The 20,121-nt window shown below is 43.6% G+C and overlaps 1 protein-coding gene and 2 non-coding genes across 4 annotated transcripts in view; 1 reads left to right on the top strand and 2 right to left on the bottom strand.

Moving 5' to 3' along the window:
• Positions 1–20,121, bottom strand: part of LOC6635486 (LIM domain-containing protein Beadex) — a 68,875-nt gene that overhangs the window by 2,434 nt on the left and 46,320 nt on the right. The window contains exons 1-3 of one of the 2 annotated variants that reach the window (XM_032440266.2): positions 3,469–3,854; positions 2,898–3,361; positions 2,667–2,792 (exon numbers count right to left, since the gene is read on the bottom strand). In XM_032440266.2, coding sequence (XP_032296157.1) covers positions 2,667–2,792; positions 2,898–3,361; positions 3,469–3,702 — 824 coding nt within the window. In that variant the 5' untranslated portion in view covers positions 3,703–3,854. Of the gene's footprint in view, positions 1–2,666; positions 2,793–2,897; positions 3,362–3,468; positions 3,855–20,121 lie in introns of those variants that run through there. The other variant, XM_032440267.2, reaches the window with a different exon arrangement.
• Positions 4,172–4,243, bottom strand: TRNAP-CGG (transfer RNA proline (anticodon CGG)). Its single transcript has one exon. It is a non-coding gene; the product is annotated as a tRNA-Pro (tRNA).
• Positions 4,481–4,552, top strand: TRNAT-CGU (transfer RNA threonine (anticodon CGU)). Its single transcript has one exon. It is a non-coding gene; the product is annotated as a tRNA-Thr (tRNA).

Raw genomic sequence — 20,121 nt, forward strand, 5'->3', positions numbered from 1 at the left:
GAAGAACAACAACAGCAACTTTTGGCTGTGGCATTGAACGCACCTGTGACATGCACACCACACATCAGACATGTGTGTGTGTGTGTGTGTGTGTGTGTGTGTGTGCAGGACTCGCACATCCGGGCAAGCGAAGACCAGCAACAAATTGTCAACAGGAAATACAAAAATTGTTAAAATGGCGCACGCTGTTATTTCTCTTTAACTCACTCCCTCTCCCTCTCTCTCCCTCTCTCTCCCTCTCTCTCTCTCCCACTCTTTTACTTTTCGGCTTGCTCTTCCTCTTGCGCGTGTACGAAAGATTCACTGCCAAACTTCGCGCTCTGTTTACCGTTGCCGTTACCGTTAACTTCCCCCCCCCCCCCCCCCCTCCCGCTGCATCAGCTGGCTGCCACTCAACTAACAACGTCGTCGATGCTGGCGACAGGAAATTATGCAAACTTTTCAGCAACAACATAAAAATAAATAAAAAAAAACAGCAACACATTTGATGCACTTTGGTTAACAGAAAAAAACGAGAGAGCGAGAGCGTGAGAGAGTGAGAGAGAGAGAGAGGGAGGGTAAGGAGGACGGTGCGCCACAGTAAAGAGAAAAATAAAATGCAAAACGACTTTCTGTTGTTGCCGCTATTCCGTTCATGATGTGGCAAGTGAAGGCCCGCATTTTAAATGTGAAATGTGCGACCGACCAACAATAATATTGGGCAGCAATGGTGGGCAGGGGGCATGGCCATTGCATGCTACCCCGCTGGCCATGTCGCAACGCCTCAATGACTTTTTGGCAATTGAATTAATTTACGTAAAAAATTGATTAGCCGCAAATGGAAGAGCGCATAAAGCAGACCACTTCCGATCCGTGTGACCAAAGAGTGTAACTTTGAGTGTAGAGGTTCCATTAATTTCCCTTAGGGAAATTTAAGTGAACAGCTTATGCGTGTCTTAAAGGCAATTGTTGTTGCATAGGCCTGTTAATATATATATAACATTGCACTGTTACAGAATAGAATAGAGGCCGAGTCTCTTAACAGACAGCAGACAGAGGCTTGGCTCTGCTAACAGATAGCCAAGCGTTGTTCTTAACAGACGCCTGTTACAATTGTAACATTTTGCTGTGCCAAACTTATATTTAAAAAAAAAGAAAGAACTAAAACGAAAATCGAATATTATTTAAAAGAAAATGCTAACAACTATATACATTTCAATCAAAATTGCGGCCTAACGGTTCAACAATCCCGAGGGACACATGCCGCACTCAGGCCACAATCTTGTTTGGGACACGCCTACTGTTACATTTTTAAAGCCAATTTTCGACAATATGAAACAAAAGCGCCAGAGATTGCATTGCAGCAGCCGGGGCAGCGAATACAATTGTATGTAACCGGGCGCTGCCCCTGCAACCGAGGACTGCGAACTGCGAACTGCGAACTGTGGACTGGGTGGAATTTTTACAATAAGCCAATATGTTTTAACATTTATTTCAATATTTTTGTATGGCAATGCCGTGTGGCGGCATTTTTAATATTTAATGCGTTTCGTTGCACAAGCAACTCGCATGGAGAATGTAGACAGGTCGGGACAGGATATGGGGTTAAGGTTCGTCCGGAATGGGGCCCATATGACCGAGACGCCAGCATATGGGCGAGCCGCATTAATAATGCAAAAGGACCTAAAGAAAAAAAAAACACACAGAGAGAGCGAGAGAGAGAGAGAGAGAGAGAGAGAGAGAGAGAGAGAGAGAGAGAGAGAGAGAGAGAAGGACTTACTGACCAGACCCGGCCGAGGTGTACGCACTTTGAAACTCTCCAGAGTGACATTTCCCGAATTGGCCAAATGCAATAAATTTTCGAAGAGACGAGAAACTGCACGCAAACCCATTTAGATGGGCTAAGACGATGACTAGTTGATGGCACCCCAAAGGGTTCGGGGAATCAAATATGCCCACGAAATTTATGCGGTTTTCATAGAAATTCAATGGCACTCAAAGGGGTTGCTTTCGCCCCTGGCAACCGGGCCCCCCCCCCCCAACCGCCCCATTCACCAAATAAATGGCAAACAACCTTGTAAATGATGTCAATTTGTTGTTGTTATTGCCGTTGCTTTGCTGCATAATAATAAAATTCTAAGTGCCATTTTGGCTTTGTATATTGGCCAAAGATTAAAAAGGGATTTCTCTGGAAGGGCGAGTTGTGAAGCTCCTGATAGTCAAATGGCCCATAAAAATGCATAAGTATTTTTATGTATCTAACATGCGAGTGGAACAATTGCTTGCCGCGAGAGATCCAGCCATGTGGCAGGTGGCTTCTTGCCTTGAAGTCCATTTTAGCTATATATTTAGCTTGAATAGACCTAGTTTTAGCTAATATTTTACATATGCCTAGTTAGATCAAGGCATCTGGTAAATAAAATATCTTCGACAAGCTGAAGTCTGAATACCCTTTACGACGAATATGTGAGAAACTGCTGCAGAAGGACGAACGTAAGACTTGGCTATGTCAGCTCGTAACTCGATGCTGATCGGATCGGAGATGCCTCCTTTTATGCCTTTTATCACAACATTATAATACTCTATGCAAAAGTTAAACAATGGGTTATTGGCTTAGTTTTTCAAGAAAGTGGATATCGAAGAGCCTGAATGTATCGATATGAGTGTATGCAGCGATGATAGCTCACCTGTGATTGCATTGCTGGCATGCAAAGCACTCCAGGTGATAAACATTGGTGCGTGCACGCATCACCATCTCGAAGGCTGGAATGACTTTGCTGCAGGCGGCACAGTAGCCCGTGTTGCCGAATAATCTGCAAGAGACAAAGACGAAGACGAAACCGAAAATTAAATTTATTCTATAATTACTCTATCGCTCTCTCTCTCTCTCTCGCTCTGTTGGATTGCGTGCCACTCACCTCAAGTAGTCGCGCTTGCAGAGCATCAGGTTGCCCTTGGTGTAGAGTGTGGAGCCGACCTCGCCGAGGCGGCAATCGCAGCAGCCGCACTTGAGGCAATCCTCGTGCCACAGCATGTCCAGGGCGCGCAGCAGGTAACGGTCCTGGATGTGCTTGCCACAGCCGGCGCACAGTTGGCTGCCGTTGTTGTTGTTGTTGTTATTGTTGTTCGCGGCGGCGGCGATGCTTTGCACGTTGCCATTGTTGTTGTTGTTGTTGTTGTTATTGTTAACAGAGTTGCCATTGCTGAGGCCATTGTTGTTGTTGCCATTGTTGTTCTGACCGTTGTTGTTCATGTTTGCGGCTTGTTGTTGCTGCTGTGCCGATTGCTGCTGCTGCTGCTGCTGCTGCTGCTGCTGCTGCTGTTGATTGGATGATAGCCCGACAAGTCCGGGTTCAGTTTTGGTTATATCCATAGTCATCATCTGCAGAGGAAAAGAGACCGAATTACCGATTAGTTCGATTTACACCCTTTCATATAAATATATATATATATATATAAATATGCATGTGTGTGTGCGTGTGTGTGTACATTGGGTCTGCTTATGTCCAGCCAGTAGCATTCGTAGGGCGACAGCGATCGCCTCCATTGATTGTTGTTGTTGTTGTCCCTCTCAAAGTTTCTGGGCACGTTGTTAATGCGCTGTATGTAGCTCTCATATCCAAAATCCTGCGGTATTGCCGGCACAATGAACCGTTCAATAGCATATAGGTCAACGAATTTGTAATCGGTGTTGAATTCGTAGTCAAAATCAATCGTATACATGGTCAATAATGAATCACAGCGACAAAATACTAATAAAATAAAAAAAAAGACAGCTCTTAAATGTGCGTAGCACTCAAAAATAAACAATTAAAAATAATAATCGAAGCGAATGCGCCACAGACAATGCCGTCTCGCCGCAAGTGTTGATCAATGGCAAAAAGTGAGCTTAACGGCATTTAACAGCTGCTGCACGCACTAACAGTGCTCTCTAATTTCGTTTACAGACGGCGGCGCAGAGCATCTGCTCTCGAACATTTTGCACAGCATACTTTTGCGCGCATCATGTTAATGCGCTGTTAAGCTTGCAGAATGTCTATTGGAGTCGTGCCAAATGTTATTACATAAGATTTTGGGCGTGTTTATAAATAGTGCTTACACAAGCCGCTGTCAAAGTTAATGCTAAATACACAAATATTACCAAAAAAAAAAAAAAAAAATTTTAAAAATAATTGTGATCATTTCAAGAACAGGGCTCGTCCGGGAGTTGAACCCGGGACCTCTCGCACCCGAAGCGAGAATCATACCACTAGACCAACGAGCCATTGCCTGCGTGCCTGGCACAAATACAATGTCAATGCCAGCTAGCAAAAGCTGCGACCCTGACACGATCAAGCTGATGTTGCGCGTCGCGCCGTATCAGCGCTTCGTGTTCTATTTTTAGCATATCGCAAGCTTCGATCGCTGCTCGCTGACTAACTGTTTATGCAGCTGCGCCTGTTTGGTGCGTGGGCGTCGGTCCTTGTCATAACCCGGCTAACTGTTGACCCGTTGACAGATTGCCTCTTTAGCTCAGTGGTAGAGCACTGGTCTCGTAAACCAGGGGTCGTGAGTTCAAACCTCACAGGAGGCAGGCTCAGCGATTATTTTTTGCAACAACTTTAAGCGATTTTTTTTTTTTTAGTTTTCCATTTATGCAAACTAATTGCACGAATTTTGAGCCTTCAACCGCAGCATATACATATACAACTGTCGCCCAATTGATGTCACTTTTGCTGTGCTCTTTTTGTTGTTGCTGTTGTTGCGAATGCGTCGCTGCAAATTGCTGACTGCAGCGGCGCGATAACGATAACAAAACATGGCCAAGGCCTCTGTCAATGGCCAACAGCAACAGCAACAACAACGACAACGACAACGGCAACAAATCAATGCAGAAAATGCCAACAACGATTTAAAATAACGAGATTTATGACAAATTGGCATTGGCAGAGCGCAAAACGCAATGGAATGACATGGAATTGAGAATGGTGCGGCATGGGCGTGCCATGGGCATGGCATGCAGCAGAAAAGAGGCCAAAATCAAAGCGCTAAATACTTAGTTGGTTTTTGCCAATTTCAGTTGCCGGCGAAACCCTAAAAATATGCTATGCCAACACGCAACAAAGTCCAAACGAGCCTCTGCCTCTGCCTCTGTCTCTGTCTCTGTCTCTGTGGCATGGTGTGCTCCCTTCATATGTGCAACCATTGTCTGCCCCGGCGTCAATTGTCGTCGTCCATGGCCAAATGCATTAAGCCAACACTGCTGCTGCTGCTGCTGCTGCTGCTGCTGCTGCTGCTGCTGTTCATGTAGCGCCAACTGTGACCCGGCCTTGGGGCACACAGCGTCGCGTCTGCGGCTGTTGCATGGGCCTGTGCCCGTGTCCGTGCCCGTGCAGCTCGTGCAGCTGCTGGCAATGACTTTAATTAGACGACGACTGTGCCCGGTGTCAAAAACTCATCAGCCGCCTCGACGGTCAACGGACGACGGACGACGGGCGGACTTCGCTCATAAAAATTCAATCAAATCAATTTATGTAAATTTAACGCCCGCCCAAATCGAAGCGAACAATTGCAATCGGCCAAGTCAGAGGCCAGCGCAGCTACATTTTTGTAGCTCCGCCGGCCAATTCCCCCTTGAGCCGCATCCCCTTTCCACTGACACAACAGAGCGGCGCATTCGGACTGCATTGTTATTTAGTTTAGTTCAAAATGAATTGAATGCTAAATGTTGGCGAAACGTTTTCATATTCGAATTTCATTGCCAATGCAATGGGCCACAAAATGCAATTGCATGCGGCGTATGTGTGTGTGTGCGTGTGTGTGTGTGTGGGCGTGGCCACAGTTTTATCGGAGACAGCGCATTCATTGAGCATTCATAGTTTTTGCGCTATGCGTAGGCGATCAATTAATTTATGCATTACATTCATCTCACAGCCCCCCCCCCCCCTCTCTCTCTCTCTCTCTCCCACCCTTCTCCTGCTCTCACTCCCACGCTGCTAGCATTGAAAATAGTGCTTTTCAATTTGAATGCAATTTAACTGACGCTTTGCCTGCTTTGTTTCATTCCATTCCATTTCATTTTCTATGCCATTCCATTTAAATGCATTTCTGTTTGTTATGTTCCATCGCTTTCATTCCATTCCATTTCATTTTCTATGCCATTCCATTTAAATGCATTTCTGTTTGTTATGTTCCATCGCTTTCATTCCATTCCATTTCATTTACTGCTTTGCTCATTTGTGTGTCATTTTTAGTTTCATTCCATTTTGTTCCATTGCCATTCCAGTCCGTTAAGTTCATGTAATGATCGTTGGATATGCTACTGTCTTTTGCTTTGTTTCATTCCACTCCATTCCCATTCCAATCAACTATTCTTCACATTTGTTCACATATGATATATTTACATGTGTCTTTCATTCCATTTCATTTTCCATGGCCCAAACAATTTCCTTTCGCTTGTCGCACTTCATTCATTTCAATTTCTGTTCCATTCCACTTAACGATTTGTGCTTCGATCATTCGACTATTTGTTAAAAAAAAAAAGAAAATACCCGCTAATAGCCAGCAATATTAAATGATATAATAGTGCCTGCAATTTCAATAATTACATATAATTGGTTATCTATTTTTCAATTTGCCGGAATGTTGCTCCGCCCCGATTTGAACGTTGCTTAGCCAAACACTGGCCGGCCACATGGCCACATGGGCACATGGATTGCCGCCGCTTGGCCCGCCAGAAGTGCGGAAAACGGAAACGCAACCGATACCTGGGCCGGCGCTAGGCGGCAGGGGAAACTAATTGCGCGACCAGAGCGCTCATTAAAGCCAATCAATATTCAAATTTCCAACGCGGTAATACCCATACAGTTGGCGGACGCAGACCCTTGATGTAGATTTTTGGGGGTTACACAACTGGCCCGACGGCATTTTCACAGTTTAGTTAGCTAAGCGGATGCCGTTCAGCCCCTAGCCACGCGAATCGGGCGTGTGAGGCGCAATCGGGGCAGGTGGTTCGGGCCATTGCGTTTCGTTTCGTTTCGTTTCGTATTTGGTTCCGGCTCTATAATTATGCATATGCATGTGGTGCGGGTGGTTAACCCTTTTTAACCCCAATTGCGCCAGGTACGTCTTGTTGAGCTTGGGTGGAGTGGAGTGGAGTGGAGTGGAGTGGGGTTGGTCAGAGGATTGGGTATAAATTACATGTTTGCACGCAAGTTGACGGAAGTTACGACGGTTATAAGAAACTGTCGCTGGGCCCGTGCCGTTCCATTCCGCGTTCCATGCTCTTCTGGAAATTACGTTGATTTTGCGTTCAGTTATGTTTATGGTTTATTTATTTGGCTTACGACCAGCCCACAGAGCAGGCCACAATGCTGCAATTTTGCGCCATGTATTATGCATGCGCTCCGAAAAGTAGGCAATGCAGCTGGTTGTTAAGAACTCAAGCCAGTGACGGCGGTGGCAAAATGTGTAATGGGGTACGGCCGGGTGCGGCAGGGTGTGGGAATGTGGGGGCAAATGTTGTCGCATGTCGTCATGTGGAGCGGATTTAATGACACTAATTAGTGGCCGAGGCTCATGTGACAAACGCGTTACGGCAACGCCAGGCGGGCCACGTTTAACAGCAAACCCTTTTCTTTGTAACAACACCCACCCAGCACCACCACCCCCATTCCGCCCCTGCACTCACCCGCTGGAGCCACTTCAAAAATCAGAGAAATTCTGCATATGCCTGCAACAGCTGCAAATCGGAAGCCCCAACTGTGTGTGCGTGTGTGTGTGTGTGTGTGTGTGTGCGTGCTTTTGAAGTGGCCGCCGCAAACCCCTTTTGACGCCGCCCCTGGCTCAGCCTTAATTGGTAATTAATTTATTTTGCATAATTTTTCGCACCGTTCGCTTTGCCCGTTGCACATTATGTTGCTGACATGTGTGTCTCTGTGTGTGTGTGTGTGTGTGTGTGTGTGGGGGCGGGTTGCGGATGGCGGGCTGGGTTTCGCATTAAGGGCAAACGCAATTTTGTTTATTTGGTTTTGGGCTTTCGGTTCGTTGTCGTCGCTTCGTGCAACTGACGGACATCGAAAGGTGTCAAAAAGTGCGAATTAAGTGCGAATAAACGTGCTGAGCGTGCACTGGACACGCCCCCCAGCCACTGACACACACACACACACACACACACACACACACACACACCGCCGACCACACCTGTCTGTCTGTCTGGGAAGCGCGGGTTGCATTGCGTAAATTTGCATTGGCGCCGCACAAAAATCACATAAATTGAATTTGTGCACGCAACGCGAGACGCGAAAATTGATGGCAAAATTATGAAAAATAATCGACTCAGTGATAAAAGAATAATAATAATAATAATAATAATAATAATAGCAGTAAAACGTTTACTTAACAGCTTATAAACGAAGCTAATCAAAGCAACAAAGCAAGGAAATAAATCAAATTATGGCCACAAATTAGCAACAATATAAAATTGATTTAAGCTTCATGCAATTTGCGGCGTGATTTTGTTGCACAGTGTGTGGGACCCAGAGCCCAACTGCATTTCCAAATCAAAGAGCAGGGCTGAATTTAAGAGAAAGATCAATTTATGTTGCCTACTTTTCAGAGCAAAACGATCAAACTGCAGAGAGAGAGAGACAGAGAGAGAGAGAGCGAAACCCCTTGCTATTTCCATGTTTTAGTCAAATGTGGAATACGTAAATATTGCTTAAAGGTCAAATCGCTTTAAAGGTCCAACGAGAACACCTGCATGAGCTCAAATTCAATGTCCTTTGGCCATGCAAGGCTTCCGCGCACAAATTAAAAATAAATAAATAGAAAAAAAAAACAGGAGTAAAAATAGGTACATCAAACTTATGCAAAACAAAAGAGCAAGAAAACTGAAAAACAGAAGAAGAAGAAAAAAACAATAAAGAGCAAAAACAAAAACAAATTACCGGCAACAAAAGCGGCGACAAACAAAACAAAAAAAAAAACAAAAAAATAGCCAAGTGCGCGATATGAAAAACTAAAACAATGCCACGAAAATGTATACAACATGGCACGAAGAAGCAGAGCAACAAGAAGTCGACAAGAAAGCAGCAACAACAACAACAACAACAGCAAACAAAACAATCAAAATTCATTTTTAATTTTTATACCATAAAAATGCAAACGACGTCTTTTGCAGGGGCAGAAAAAAAGTCACGGGACAGTTGGAGAGTAGCCGTGCAGAGTGTAGAATGTGGAGTGGGCTAAAGAGAGAACGCTCACGCTCAAGAGAGTGGGGCAGCGAGACAGAGTCGAGCAGAAAAATGGTCACCAAAGTCAAGCACGAAATCGAGTGACGACTAGGACGGTCGATCCCTTCCAGTCTAACGGCAAACAAGCTAGCGTCGCGTCGCGCCCCGCCCCGTGCCAACCCACACCCAGGCTTGCGACGAACAACACGTCGTTGCCTGGTCCATGTTGAATGTTTTTTCTTGTTATATATATATATATATATGTGCGCGAATGTATGTATGTACTTATATAACATATATTCTTTTATTTTTGTATCCAGCCAGGTAAAGTTTTAAAACAGAAAACGAGCTTTTAAGTGGCCGGGCCAACAATTAAATGGGAAAGTTTACAATTTGTTATGTCATCGTTGTTTTTGTTTTTGATTTAATTACGGCACGCCCATTGCCCAAGTGCCGCCCTGCCCCTAGCCATGTCCTGTCAGCGGCATGTGCAGCTGCTACATGTCGCCGCAATCCAATAAGAATTCCCAATATACGTGTTTTCAATGTACTTAAACTGCCATAAATACCAATCAAAATCAAATGCACACACACGCGCACACACGAGTGTACAGCACGTGAGAGAGCTGTTATAGCGGACCCTCTCTTTATTGAGCAGCTTTTTTGGCACTTGACACTTTGTGTTGTCACTGGCAGCAGCTTGAACTAAACTTCCTCTCGCCTCTCTTTTAGATTTGTTTATGCAGCCATCGATTTCACATGCATTTTCGACGGGCGACAAAACAAATGAAAACGATTTTGCAGTCACAACAAGACGTGCAGAGTTTGGCTAAAAAACGAAAAAAAAATAAAAGAAAATTTTGATCTGTTAAGCGCAGCTGAAAATTATGCATAAGAAATTTGAAGAGCTCAGCAATTAAATTGGGTGACTGATTATTGTTCTTGCATATCGAACATTTTGTTTAGCGACCATTTTGTTGCCTGCACAGTTGGCAGATTCGCCCAGAGCAATAATGCACATGTGTGTGTTTGCATGTGCTTGTTTCTCTCTCTGTGTGTCTGTCTGTGTGTGTGTAAGTGTCGAGTTTGTGTTTACGCGTGCTCTAGTGCTATTGAAAGCTTAACGTTGTTGTTTCTCTCAATCTCAATAACTAACAGCAACAACAACAACAACAAAAAATGGGCGAAAAAAGGGAAATAACAAATGCTGCCACATGCAGTCTGAATTGACCCCACCCTCCCCCCCTCTCCGCAGACCGTTACATCGACGATTCGAGCAGTGCGGCTGCTTGTTTGATTTATGCGCTTGTTCTTCTTGTTGTTGTTGCTGTTGTTGTTGTTTGTGAAACGGTGTTTATTATTGGCGCAACATATGGGGCAGGGTTTGTACAGAAGCATTTGTAGTTGTACTGTTATTGCTGCTGTTGCTCTTGTTATTGTTAATCTATTTGTACAGATTTTTCTGTGCTGCTTGCGATTCTAAGTAAGATTTATGCTTCCCCCCTCACTTTCACGTCAGGGACACATTGCGCCAACGATTTGATTTGTATGACAATTCCCATTTCGCCCGCTCTCTGCCCCTGCCAACCGCGCAGCGCACTTGTCAACTGATGTACAACACGACTGTGGAATTTTTATTAAGTTGTTTTATGTATTGCAGTTGTAGTTGGCCATTTGCTGTTATTTCTTTCTGCTTAAACAATTACGACAAATTGCGCTTTTATGGACTAAGCAGCGCAGACGCAAAACGCAGAAGGCCAACGCAGAAGACGTTGCCGAGATGCCATTGACTGCGACGCCAACGGCGACGCCGACGCCGACGGCGATGCTGAAGCTTCACGTAGCTATTGTCATGTGCGAAGCCCACTGCGCTAATACGCGACTCGAATGCGTGCACGCTCGCTCTCTTGCTCGCTCCAACTCGCTTCCAACTCGAACTTCAAACCGAGCTTAATTGCCTTACAATGCCAAATGCAGTTGCCGTTAAGCGGCGTTAATTAGGTGAAAGCATCCACGAAGAGCGCGCGCTTAGCTCTCTTATGTGCGCACTCAAATGAAAGAGTGTGCAGAGTGTAGTGTAGAGTTTGACGTGCACTGAACACGTGCGTTAAATTTAATTACCATAACATAACATTCGTTCAATTTATAAAGCGCATTCACAGGCCGAAAAAAAGCTACATTACTTTCGTTCAATATACGCTGTTTGCAAATAATTTAGTTATTTATTTTAGTTTGTTATGCCCTGCACCCGATTCCATAAGGTATATAAGACCTGCATATCTGTATGAACGCATCGATCTCGAAAATACATTTCGAAAGTACATATATACATATATACTCGCTAGCAATACGCACAACGAGGCTCTCTGTTCTATCAATATGCCCGCCCATTTTCAGTTAATCTCGCATGCAATTTCAAGAGTGTCAGTCTACGCGAAGAAGAAGCGTGTCTTATTGCATTTGTGTATGTGTGTATGGAATGTGTGTATGTAGTTGAAAACTAGAATATTTGTAATGGCAGGGTGTCTTCGAGTCGTGCATACCCCATTAGAGCACTCTTGCTGTGTATGCAGAAGGCAACTCGAATGTAATTACAGGGTATCTTCGAGTCGTGCATAGCCGACTAGAACACTTTTCCTTGTGGCTAAGCCACATGTGCATGCATGCCTTAGGAAATTCGAATGTTTGTAACTACAGGGTATCATCGAGTCGTGCATACCCGACTAGAGCGCTCTTAATTGTGGCTATGTACGCGTGTACATGCATGCAGAAGGCAACTGAAATGTTTGTAATCACAGGGTATCTTCGAGTCGTGCACACCCCATTAGGGCATTCCAACTTCATTTGGCGATCGGCTGAAACATGAAGAAATTGCTTGAATTTGCACGTGCTGCCCGTGCGCCGATCAAAGGGAGCAAAGCGGGGCAAACAGGGGGCAAATGTGGCAAAGGGGGCACAGGGGGGCACATGCACCAAATTGCCCGCGGAGCGTGTTGACGATCATGGCCAGCCGACGGCAGTGGACGGCATGGCAAGTGGATGGCAGCTTGTTTAGCGCTAATTAATGTGTTTTCCACAAAATTAGCAATTTGCGCGCAAATAGAAATTGCAGCGCAGCGAACGCTGATCGCTTGTTGCCATAGAAAACCAGTTGCACTCGCATTAGCCAAACAAAACACTCGCAAAACAAATAAATGAAAAAAATATATATATATATAAAAAAAAAACAACCTAAGTCCGGGCGTGCGGCCGGACGCACAATTAATTAAGTTGACGTTGGTAGCTCAGCAAAAAAAAAAAAAAGAAGATGTAAAAAAAAAACGACTGCAACTGCCGCATTGGCATTGGCATGTCCATTGCCAATGCAATCGTCTAAGAATCAATGTAATTAGTGGCCCCGCAGCAGCTCCCAGCTTCCAGCTTCCAGCTGCTGCAGGTGCGCTGCATGGCCATGCTGCAGTGTGGCAGTGTTGCCGTGTTGCAGCGAGCGCTTTGAGAGGCATTTCCTTTTGGTATCACTTATGATTAGGTGGCAAGCCGAGCCGAGCCGGGTCCACAGCCAAGGATAGCAAGGCAGCATCATTTAATTACAGACGCAACGCATTTGGCCAACTGCAGTCCGCAGTCGCATCCGTTACCAACTTGGCCAACTTAATTGAACGTAATTGCCAGCCACTTGAGAGCCAACAGCGCCCCAAGCCCCAGATGGAGCCCCAACTGCCAGCCAGTTGGTAGCCAAGCGCTGCCAGAGTGTTAAAGCCTAATTGAAACTGTCAAGTGACCGGCCTGGCAGCACCGTAACGAATGTGCCGGCCGGCCAACAGGCATAACAATAAATAAATAAATAAATAAATATAGATAGATAGATAGAAGAAGAAGAGAGAGAGAGAGAGAGAGAGAGGGGGGGGGGGGTGCACATTTGGATATGATTATTGTTAATGGCGCGAACAAGGGCTTTGAAACGTTTGAGCACAGCTTGGGTACACTGAGAGAAATAATGCACCAACTCTGCGCGAATATACTGATATTACTTAATTTTTTTTTTTCAGTGTAAACTATTTGCATGCAGCTGAAATTACAATATACATATATATATATATATAAAAAAAAAAAAAACGAAAAGTATTTGCTTGTCGCACAGTGTAACACTTGCACAACATTTACATAGCAAAGAAACGAGAAAACCAATTGCTGTTGCACAGTGTAAACTAGTTAATGCCAAGCGAGTCATTAAAGCTCTGCTGTTAATTAATTAAAACAAACAGTCTGCGATAGTTGCAGCAGGTGCGAGCGAGAGAGCGCACAACACAAGCAGATAATGAATGAGAAGCAAAGAGGAAAACTGATTGCACGCTATTCTTCTTCTTCTTGCTGTTGTTGTTGTTGTTGTTGTTGTTGGTGTGATTGTTGTATTTGTTGTTGAATTGTGTCAATTGTTGTTTGGCCAACACTTAGCTTCTGTCTCTGCCCATTTACAACATTTATAATGATAATAATGATTTTAATTTGCTTGTGCTTGTCTGAAGACGCGCCAGATAAAAGGGGCCCAGTGGGCAGCAAAATGCCAAACGTCGAAAACAATGCAACGTGCTGCCCACTTGACCAAATAGGTGTACACACACACACACACACACACACACAAAGGTATACTGTATCTGCACATATTGATACAGACTGGTCACACTGGCAAGCGCTCACCATTACAGTTAATTACATTTGCAGAACCGTATGAAAATTACGGACACATTGCCAATTCGGGCCCTTGTAGACAGTGCACATTAAATAACGGTTAACTGGCTGGCATCATTCTCACAATTAACAACAACAGCTACAGCTACCGTAACTGTTACAGCCGCAGCACCAACAAAGGCAAAGGACAATGTGCTTTTCTCTCTCAACATGCTGCGACGTCATTAATAACAGAGCCACCCCGTCCCAACATGGACACCAACTGCACACACAAAAGCGCGACGTTTGCATTGCACTGCACACACACACACACACACACACACGCACGCACATGTCCATTTGCATGGCTATTTGCATAAGCGATTTTATGCTGCGCCGCCTCAGTAAACGTCTGTGCGGCGACTTTTGTATGCGCTGCCAGCATGCGGGCCGCAATGTTAAATAAAGCTTCAGAAAAAGAGATACTTATCAATAGCTGAAGAGTCATGGAATTAACTCAGCAAACGTTAGTTAAATTAATGTAGTTTGTGTGTAATAGGTACATATATACGTATTAATGCGTACAACTGCTGCCAACTAATTGGTAAGCGTACTAACCGTATTGATCACTAGTTGCCCCAATCAATAATTACACGCATTATATGCAAACACACAATGTATGCACATATATAATATAATCGTGTGCTCTTAACCGGCACTTGCGCTCTCACACTCTACACTCGGCACTCTACACAAAAGCTGCGCTTAAGTTTTGGCTCCTGCTCTCGCACATGTTCGTTGCAGTAGTAGGGCGGCTTCTGTTGCTGTCGCTGTCGCAGTCACAGTCGCAGTCGCAGTCGCAGTCGCGGTCACCGTTAACGATTCTGTGCTGCTGCCCATTCATTTCTTCTACATAGCTGAGCACGAACCGTTTTATCAGCACGTTTACACCATATTTACTTCATTTTAATAAAATTTCATGCGATTTTAAACGTCGACGCGTCCCGTCTGCAAATGAAAAGCGCAGCGGCAGCAGCGGCAGTTATGCATATGTATGCATGGATGTGTGTGCATGTGTGCATGTGTGTGTGTGTGTGTGTGTGTGTGAATATGAAAAATGCACAATTGCTCATTCAAATGGAAATTATTTACACATTGGACACTGATTTACTTGATGGCGCTGCAGCAGCAACAACAATAAGCAACTGGCAATGGCAGCCACTTGTCCATGTGTGTGCGTATGTTGCATGTGTATGTGTGTATGTGTGTATGTGTGGGTTATGTCGGTTTATTAATATCCTTTCTACTTGGTTATGTTTTATGCGAAATTACTCAAGTGCAACCGACTGTTATTTACGCCGCAGTTTATTTTGACCCCCCCCCCCCCCCCCCCCCCTCTCACACACGCACACACACACACACACACACAATGGGTTGATTTTTATTTTCTGTCGCATCTGTGTTGCATTTTTATTCTGAATTATCATATGCAAATTGTTTTCTGTCCCATCTTTTAATTAATTTAATTTAACAATTATTTGCAATGACATTTTATTAATTTTGTTCTTTTTTTTTTAAATATTTATTTAAGCTTCAAAAATAAGCCTGAACAGGCACCAAAAACTGATTATAATGTTAATGCAATGTTAAATGTGAACAGAAATGGGAATTTAACATTAGCACTTAACAGCAACGCCATTTAACAGCGAGCAGTTGCTGTTAATTGGTTTTTTTTTTTTGTTTTTTTTAATGCGTTTTCACAATTTGAATGCTAATTAACGACAACACAAAAATTCAACAGCTTAATAAAATCTAAGCGAAACTGTGCCTTAACAATTTGATTTTTAATTGCATTGAATACAAATTAAGCTTATAGATTGTTGCTGATAATTGATGAATGAACGTCGGCTGCTGTTGTTATTGTTATTGTCACTGGTTTGCGGCGCTGTGATGCAAGACAACTAAATATAATTACAAATATACAAAACGACAACAAAGCCAAACAACAAAATGACAATTAATTGAATATCATTTTTGAATTTAAAACGACAACAACAACAACAACAACAGAAACAACAAAAACAGCTGTGCTCAATCGAATGCCGTTTGCGACTGAAAGAAAGAGAGCGAAAGAAGTGCAAACGACACAAGCTTAGACGACGCAACGAATACACTGCATTGCAACATATGTAATGTACATATGTATGTAAATAGAATCTTAATAGGCATAAATGTTAAGGCACACTTCGTGCTGTTAAGTTCTTTCAGCAGATAACATTATTTTTGCCTGTTACTTTTTTTTTTTTTTTTGCAGAGTATGTTAAGCGCCGTCGCTGTTAGCGACTTTGCTGCCCCCAACGATGCGACGCCTCTCATAACATTTTAACTGTCGGCATTGTCGTTCGCTAAACGAAATAAATAAATAATTGGCAATAAAAATACAATTTGCACGATCATATAAGATTTTGTCGTGTAATTGGCTAACTAACTGAGCGAACACTGACGCCTTGTCTGACTGTCTGACGGACTGACTGACTGACGGACTGACGGACTGACTGGCTGGCGAATTGAGTGTGCGCCCGTTGCTGTTAACATGCATTTGGCATTTGTTAATCTAAGCTTTGCTCGCGTCTCGCCCCTCTCGCTCGCTCTTCAATACATTTAGGCTTATGCCGTTAATTAAATTTGATTCTCTTTATTTGCCTTTCGCGGCGCTTCAGCTTCCGCTATCTTCGCTGCGTCTGTTAACTATTATTGCATGCACTTCTGCTTTTCTCTTTTACTCGCTCTTTCTGTTCCGTTTGATTTTCGTTGCGCTGCCTCTGTCGCTGCCGCTGCTCGCTGCGCGCGCCTTCCTTTTAATTTGCTGCCTTTATGCTTTTGTTCTGATATGTGGCTGAGCGACGTTCACTTAATTGGCTGCCAATTTATTTTATTTGCGCGAAATTGCAGCGCAAACAGCAGCAGCAGCAGCAAAAGCAAACCGGGCAACAACAACAGCAGCAATTGTATAAAAACTAGGCAACATGTTGCGCTCCCACACGCAGTTCCAATTGCAGTTGCAGTTGCATTTGCCGCTCTCTGCTGTTGCTGCTGCCTGCCTGCCAATTAATACGCCGTTCTAATTTTTATGACATTATTAAGCAGCATCTCATGGCCATGATACTCGCAAGTTGTTCGCTCGGCTGGCGACATCTTCCCTGCCATTTATGTGCAGTTTACAAACTTAATTGTCGCAACGGCGACGCAGACGACGACGTTGACTGTGGCACAGCATGTTGCATATGCGAGATGCGGCACAAGTGTTGCCCCCAATTTCAAACAATTGTTCGCGAATTGCGCAATTACCAATTTTCTCAAGGCAAATTTGTCGCTGTTAAAATGTCCCGTTTGGCGTTTGTCAAATATGTTAATAAAAATGTTTTCTATTTTAAAGCACAGGGAAATTTGGTGCTGGCTCTGTTAAAATGTCCCGTTTTGCGCTTGTCAAATATGTTAATAACATTAATTGTCTCTGCTTTTTGATCAAAGGGAAATTGATCGCTGTTAAAATGTTCCGGTTTGTTACCAATGTTAATTAACATGTAAAAAGTTTACAATAATCAGAGTTTACATAGACTTAAAGTCCATAGCCGGACTCTAGTTAAAGTAGGTTTATTGCCAACCCTCGTTCGAAATTTTTGCCAGCAACATTAACGGCAGCGCGCGGCTGCCTCATCATCATCATCATTATTAACATCGTCATTATTATGATCATCATTGGCAACATGTTGCTCCCATTTATGTGTGAAGTTGTGCGCTCTACACGCCCAGTTCCTCCTCTTTGTCGTTCTCAACGTTCTTCGTTCTTTGTCTGCATTCCTTAGCAGCTTCATTAACAATGTTTGTTGTTGCTGTTGTTGTTGCTGTTGTTGTTGCTGTTGTTGCCCTTTTTGCCACATGTCTTTTGTTGTGTTTTTGCTACTGTGCCACACACTCGGAAGAAGACGAGACGAAGACGAAGGCCGCGCTTGCTGCAGGCCTTTCAGTTTTTGCCGTTGTCTCTTGTTGTTGTTGTTGCTGCTGTTGTTGTTGTTGCTGCTACTGTTGGCCACTTGCCACTTGTTGCGCCGGCAGCGAAGCGTCGTCGCTGCTGCTGTTGCTGCTGTTTTTATTAATAATTGGCTTCAATGAGTTCCATAATTGTTTTGCTTTGGGACTTTTAATGATCTCTTCGCCGTTGTGCTCGACGTTGTTGTTGTTGTTGCTGTTGTTGTTGTTGTCTCGCTTGTTGTTGTTGTTGTTTTAGGCTGGCCAAGTGCTAGTCATCAGTTTTGCAGCCTTGTCATTACCGGCAACTAAGTGAGCTGGCCATGCTGCATTGTGTGGCATGTCTTGGTTGACACTGAACGCTGCTTGTGCAGCAGATTGCGACAACAGCATAAATACACATATTTGCATGTAAATAAATTCCAACCAAATGCATTTACAGCACTTATTCACAACAGATTGCTGTAGTGTTCGATAAGGCGCAAGTATGTTAACTTTAACATTTGCCCGTACTCACAACGAACGCGCGCTCTCACTCGTTCTCACTCACCCACTCTTTGGGCAAAGGAGAGCAGCAGCAACAACAATTGCATGTTCCGTCGCGCGGCTAACATTGCCTTTTGCTGCCTCTGCTGCCTCTGCTGCTGCTGCTGCTGCTGCTGCCTCTGCTGCTGCTGCTGCTGTTGTTATTATTATTTTGTACAAGCAATTAAATGCCTGCTGCGCTAGGCTGCTCAACCTGCTGCTGCTACGCATGCCCTCTCGCTCTGACTTGTTTGCTTTGCGGAGCATACACGTACATATACATATACATATATATATCCCGCTCCAGCGTCGCCTGGCGCGTTTTGTGGCGTGTTAATTAACTCAATTACGATTACTCGTCGACGGTGAATGTGGACGTTGCTGGCTGCACTTTTTGATAATTATAATATTTATAGCAGCCAGCCAGGCAGCCAGGCAGCCAGGCAGTCGGCCCAGTCATGGAACAAGGAAAGGAAATTTTCTTCATTGCCGACTTTTGCGTGTGTGTGCAGTAAAAGCGACAGCGGCGCGCTGGAAAAACTCTAATTAAAGCAACGACAACGGCAACAATAAGTGTGGCCATTTAATTTTATGACATTATCATGTGCAGTTATGTACAGTATGTCAATAAAGTGTTTTGACTAACGAAAAAAAACTAATTTTTTGGGTTTAGTTGAAAATAAATGTACCTAAAAGTGAGAATTTTTTTTCAATTCTAATTTATTTCGATTCTATATTTTTCCTAGAACTTAATGGCAAAAAGAATTGTTAAATAACATTACCCAAACATTTTATAAAATTAAAAAACTAAAAACATTCAAATTTTATGCTGTCAATAAAGTGTTTTTACACGAAACTTTATTACTAAATAACAATGTTAAAAAAACAGGAATATTTTTTTTTAATACTTTGTGTGGCTGCCATTAGCGTCACATACAGCCTGCAATCGCCGTTTCATTGAAACAATAAGGTTTTGTATGTATGTTTCTGGAATCTTCTGCCATTCTTCCAGTACAGCAGCTTTTAAATCAGTTTTTGATTTTGGACTCCGCTTTGCGACTTTTTTTTTCAAATATGACCACACATTTTCTATTGGATTCATATCTGGACTTTGTGGTGGAGTGTCTAACACCTTTCCACAGTTGTACAACAGCCAAACTCTTACCATATGAGCTTTATGCTTCGGGTCATTGTCCTGGTAAAATTTAAAAATTGGCTTATTGTCCTCATAGAATCCAAATTTCTGTGCACTACTGACGAGATGTGTCTGTAAAATGCTCAGATATTGTCTAGCATCCATGGTATTCTCAATGAAGGTCAAATCTCCTACACCCTTGCTCGAAATACACCCCCACACCATCACTGATAGTTTTCCGAATTTAACGGTTGGAATAATATTGCGGTTTTCCAACGCTGTTAGTGGCTTTCTCCAGACTCTGGATGGCCCATCGTTGTAGAATAGCATCATCTTGCTTTCGTCACAGAATATGACGTTACTCCAAAAATCGTTCGAACTATTTACATGGACTTGAGCGAACGATAGCCGCTTCAAAATATTCGCCGCCGATAGTAGAGGTTTTTTCCTGGCAACTCGTGATGTGTAGTCATTGGAATTCAGTAATTTTCGGACAGTTTCATGTGACACATCAACACCACTTTCTTCCTTGAACTCCTGAGCAATATCCCTAAGCGAAATTTGTGGATTTTT

This window comes from Drosophila virilis, chromosome X, assembly GCF_030788295.1.
Source record: "Drosophila virilis strain 15010-1051.87 chromosome X, Dvir_AGI_RSII-ME, whole genome shotgun sequence".
NCBI lineage: Eukaryota > Metazoa > Arthropoda > Insecta > Diptera > Drosophilidae > Drosophila > Drosophila virilis.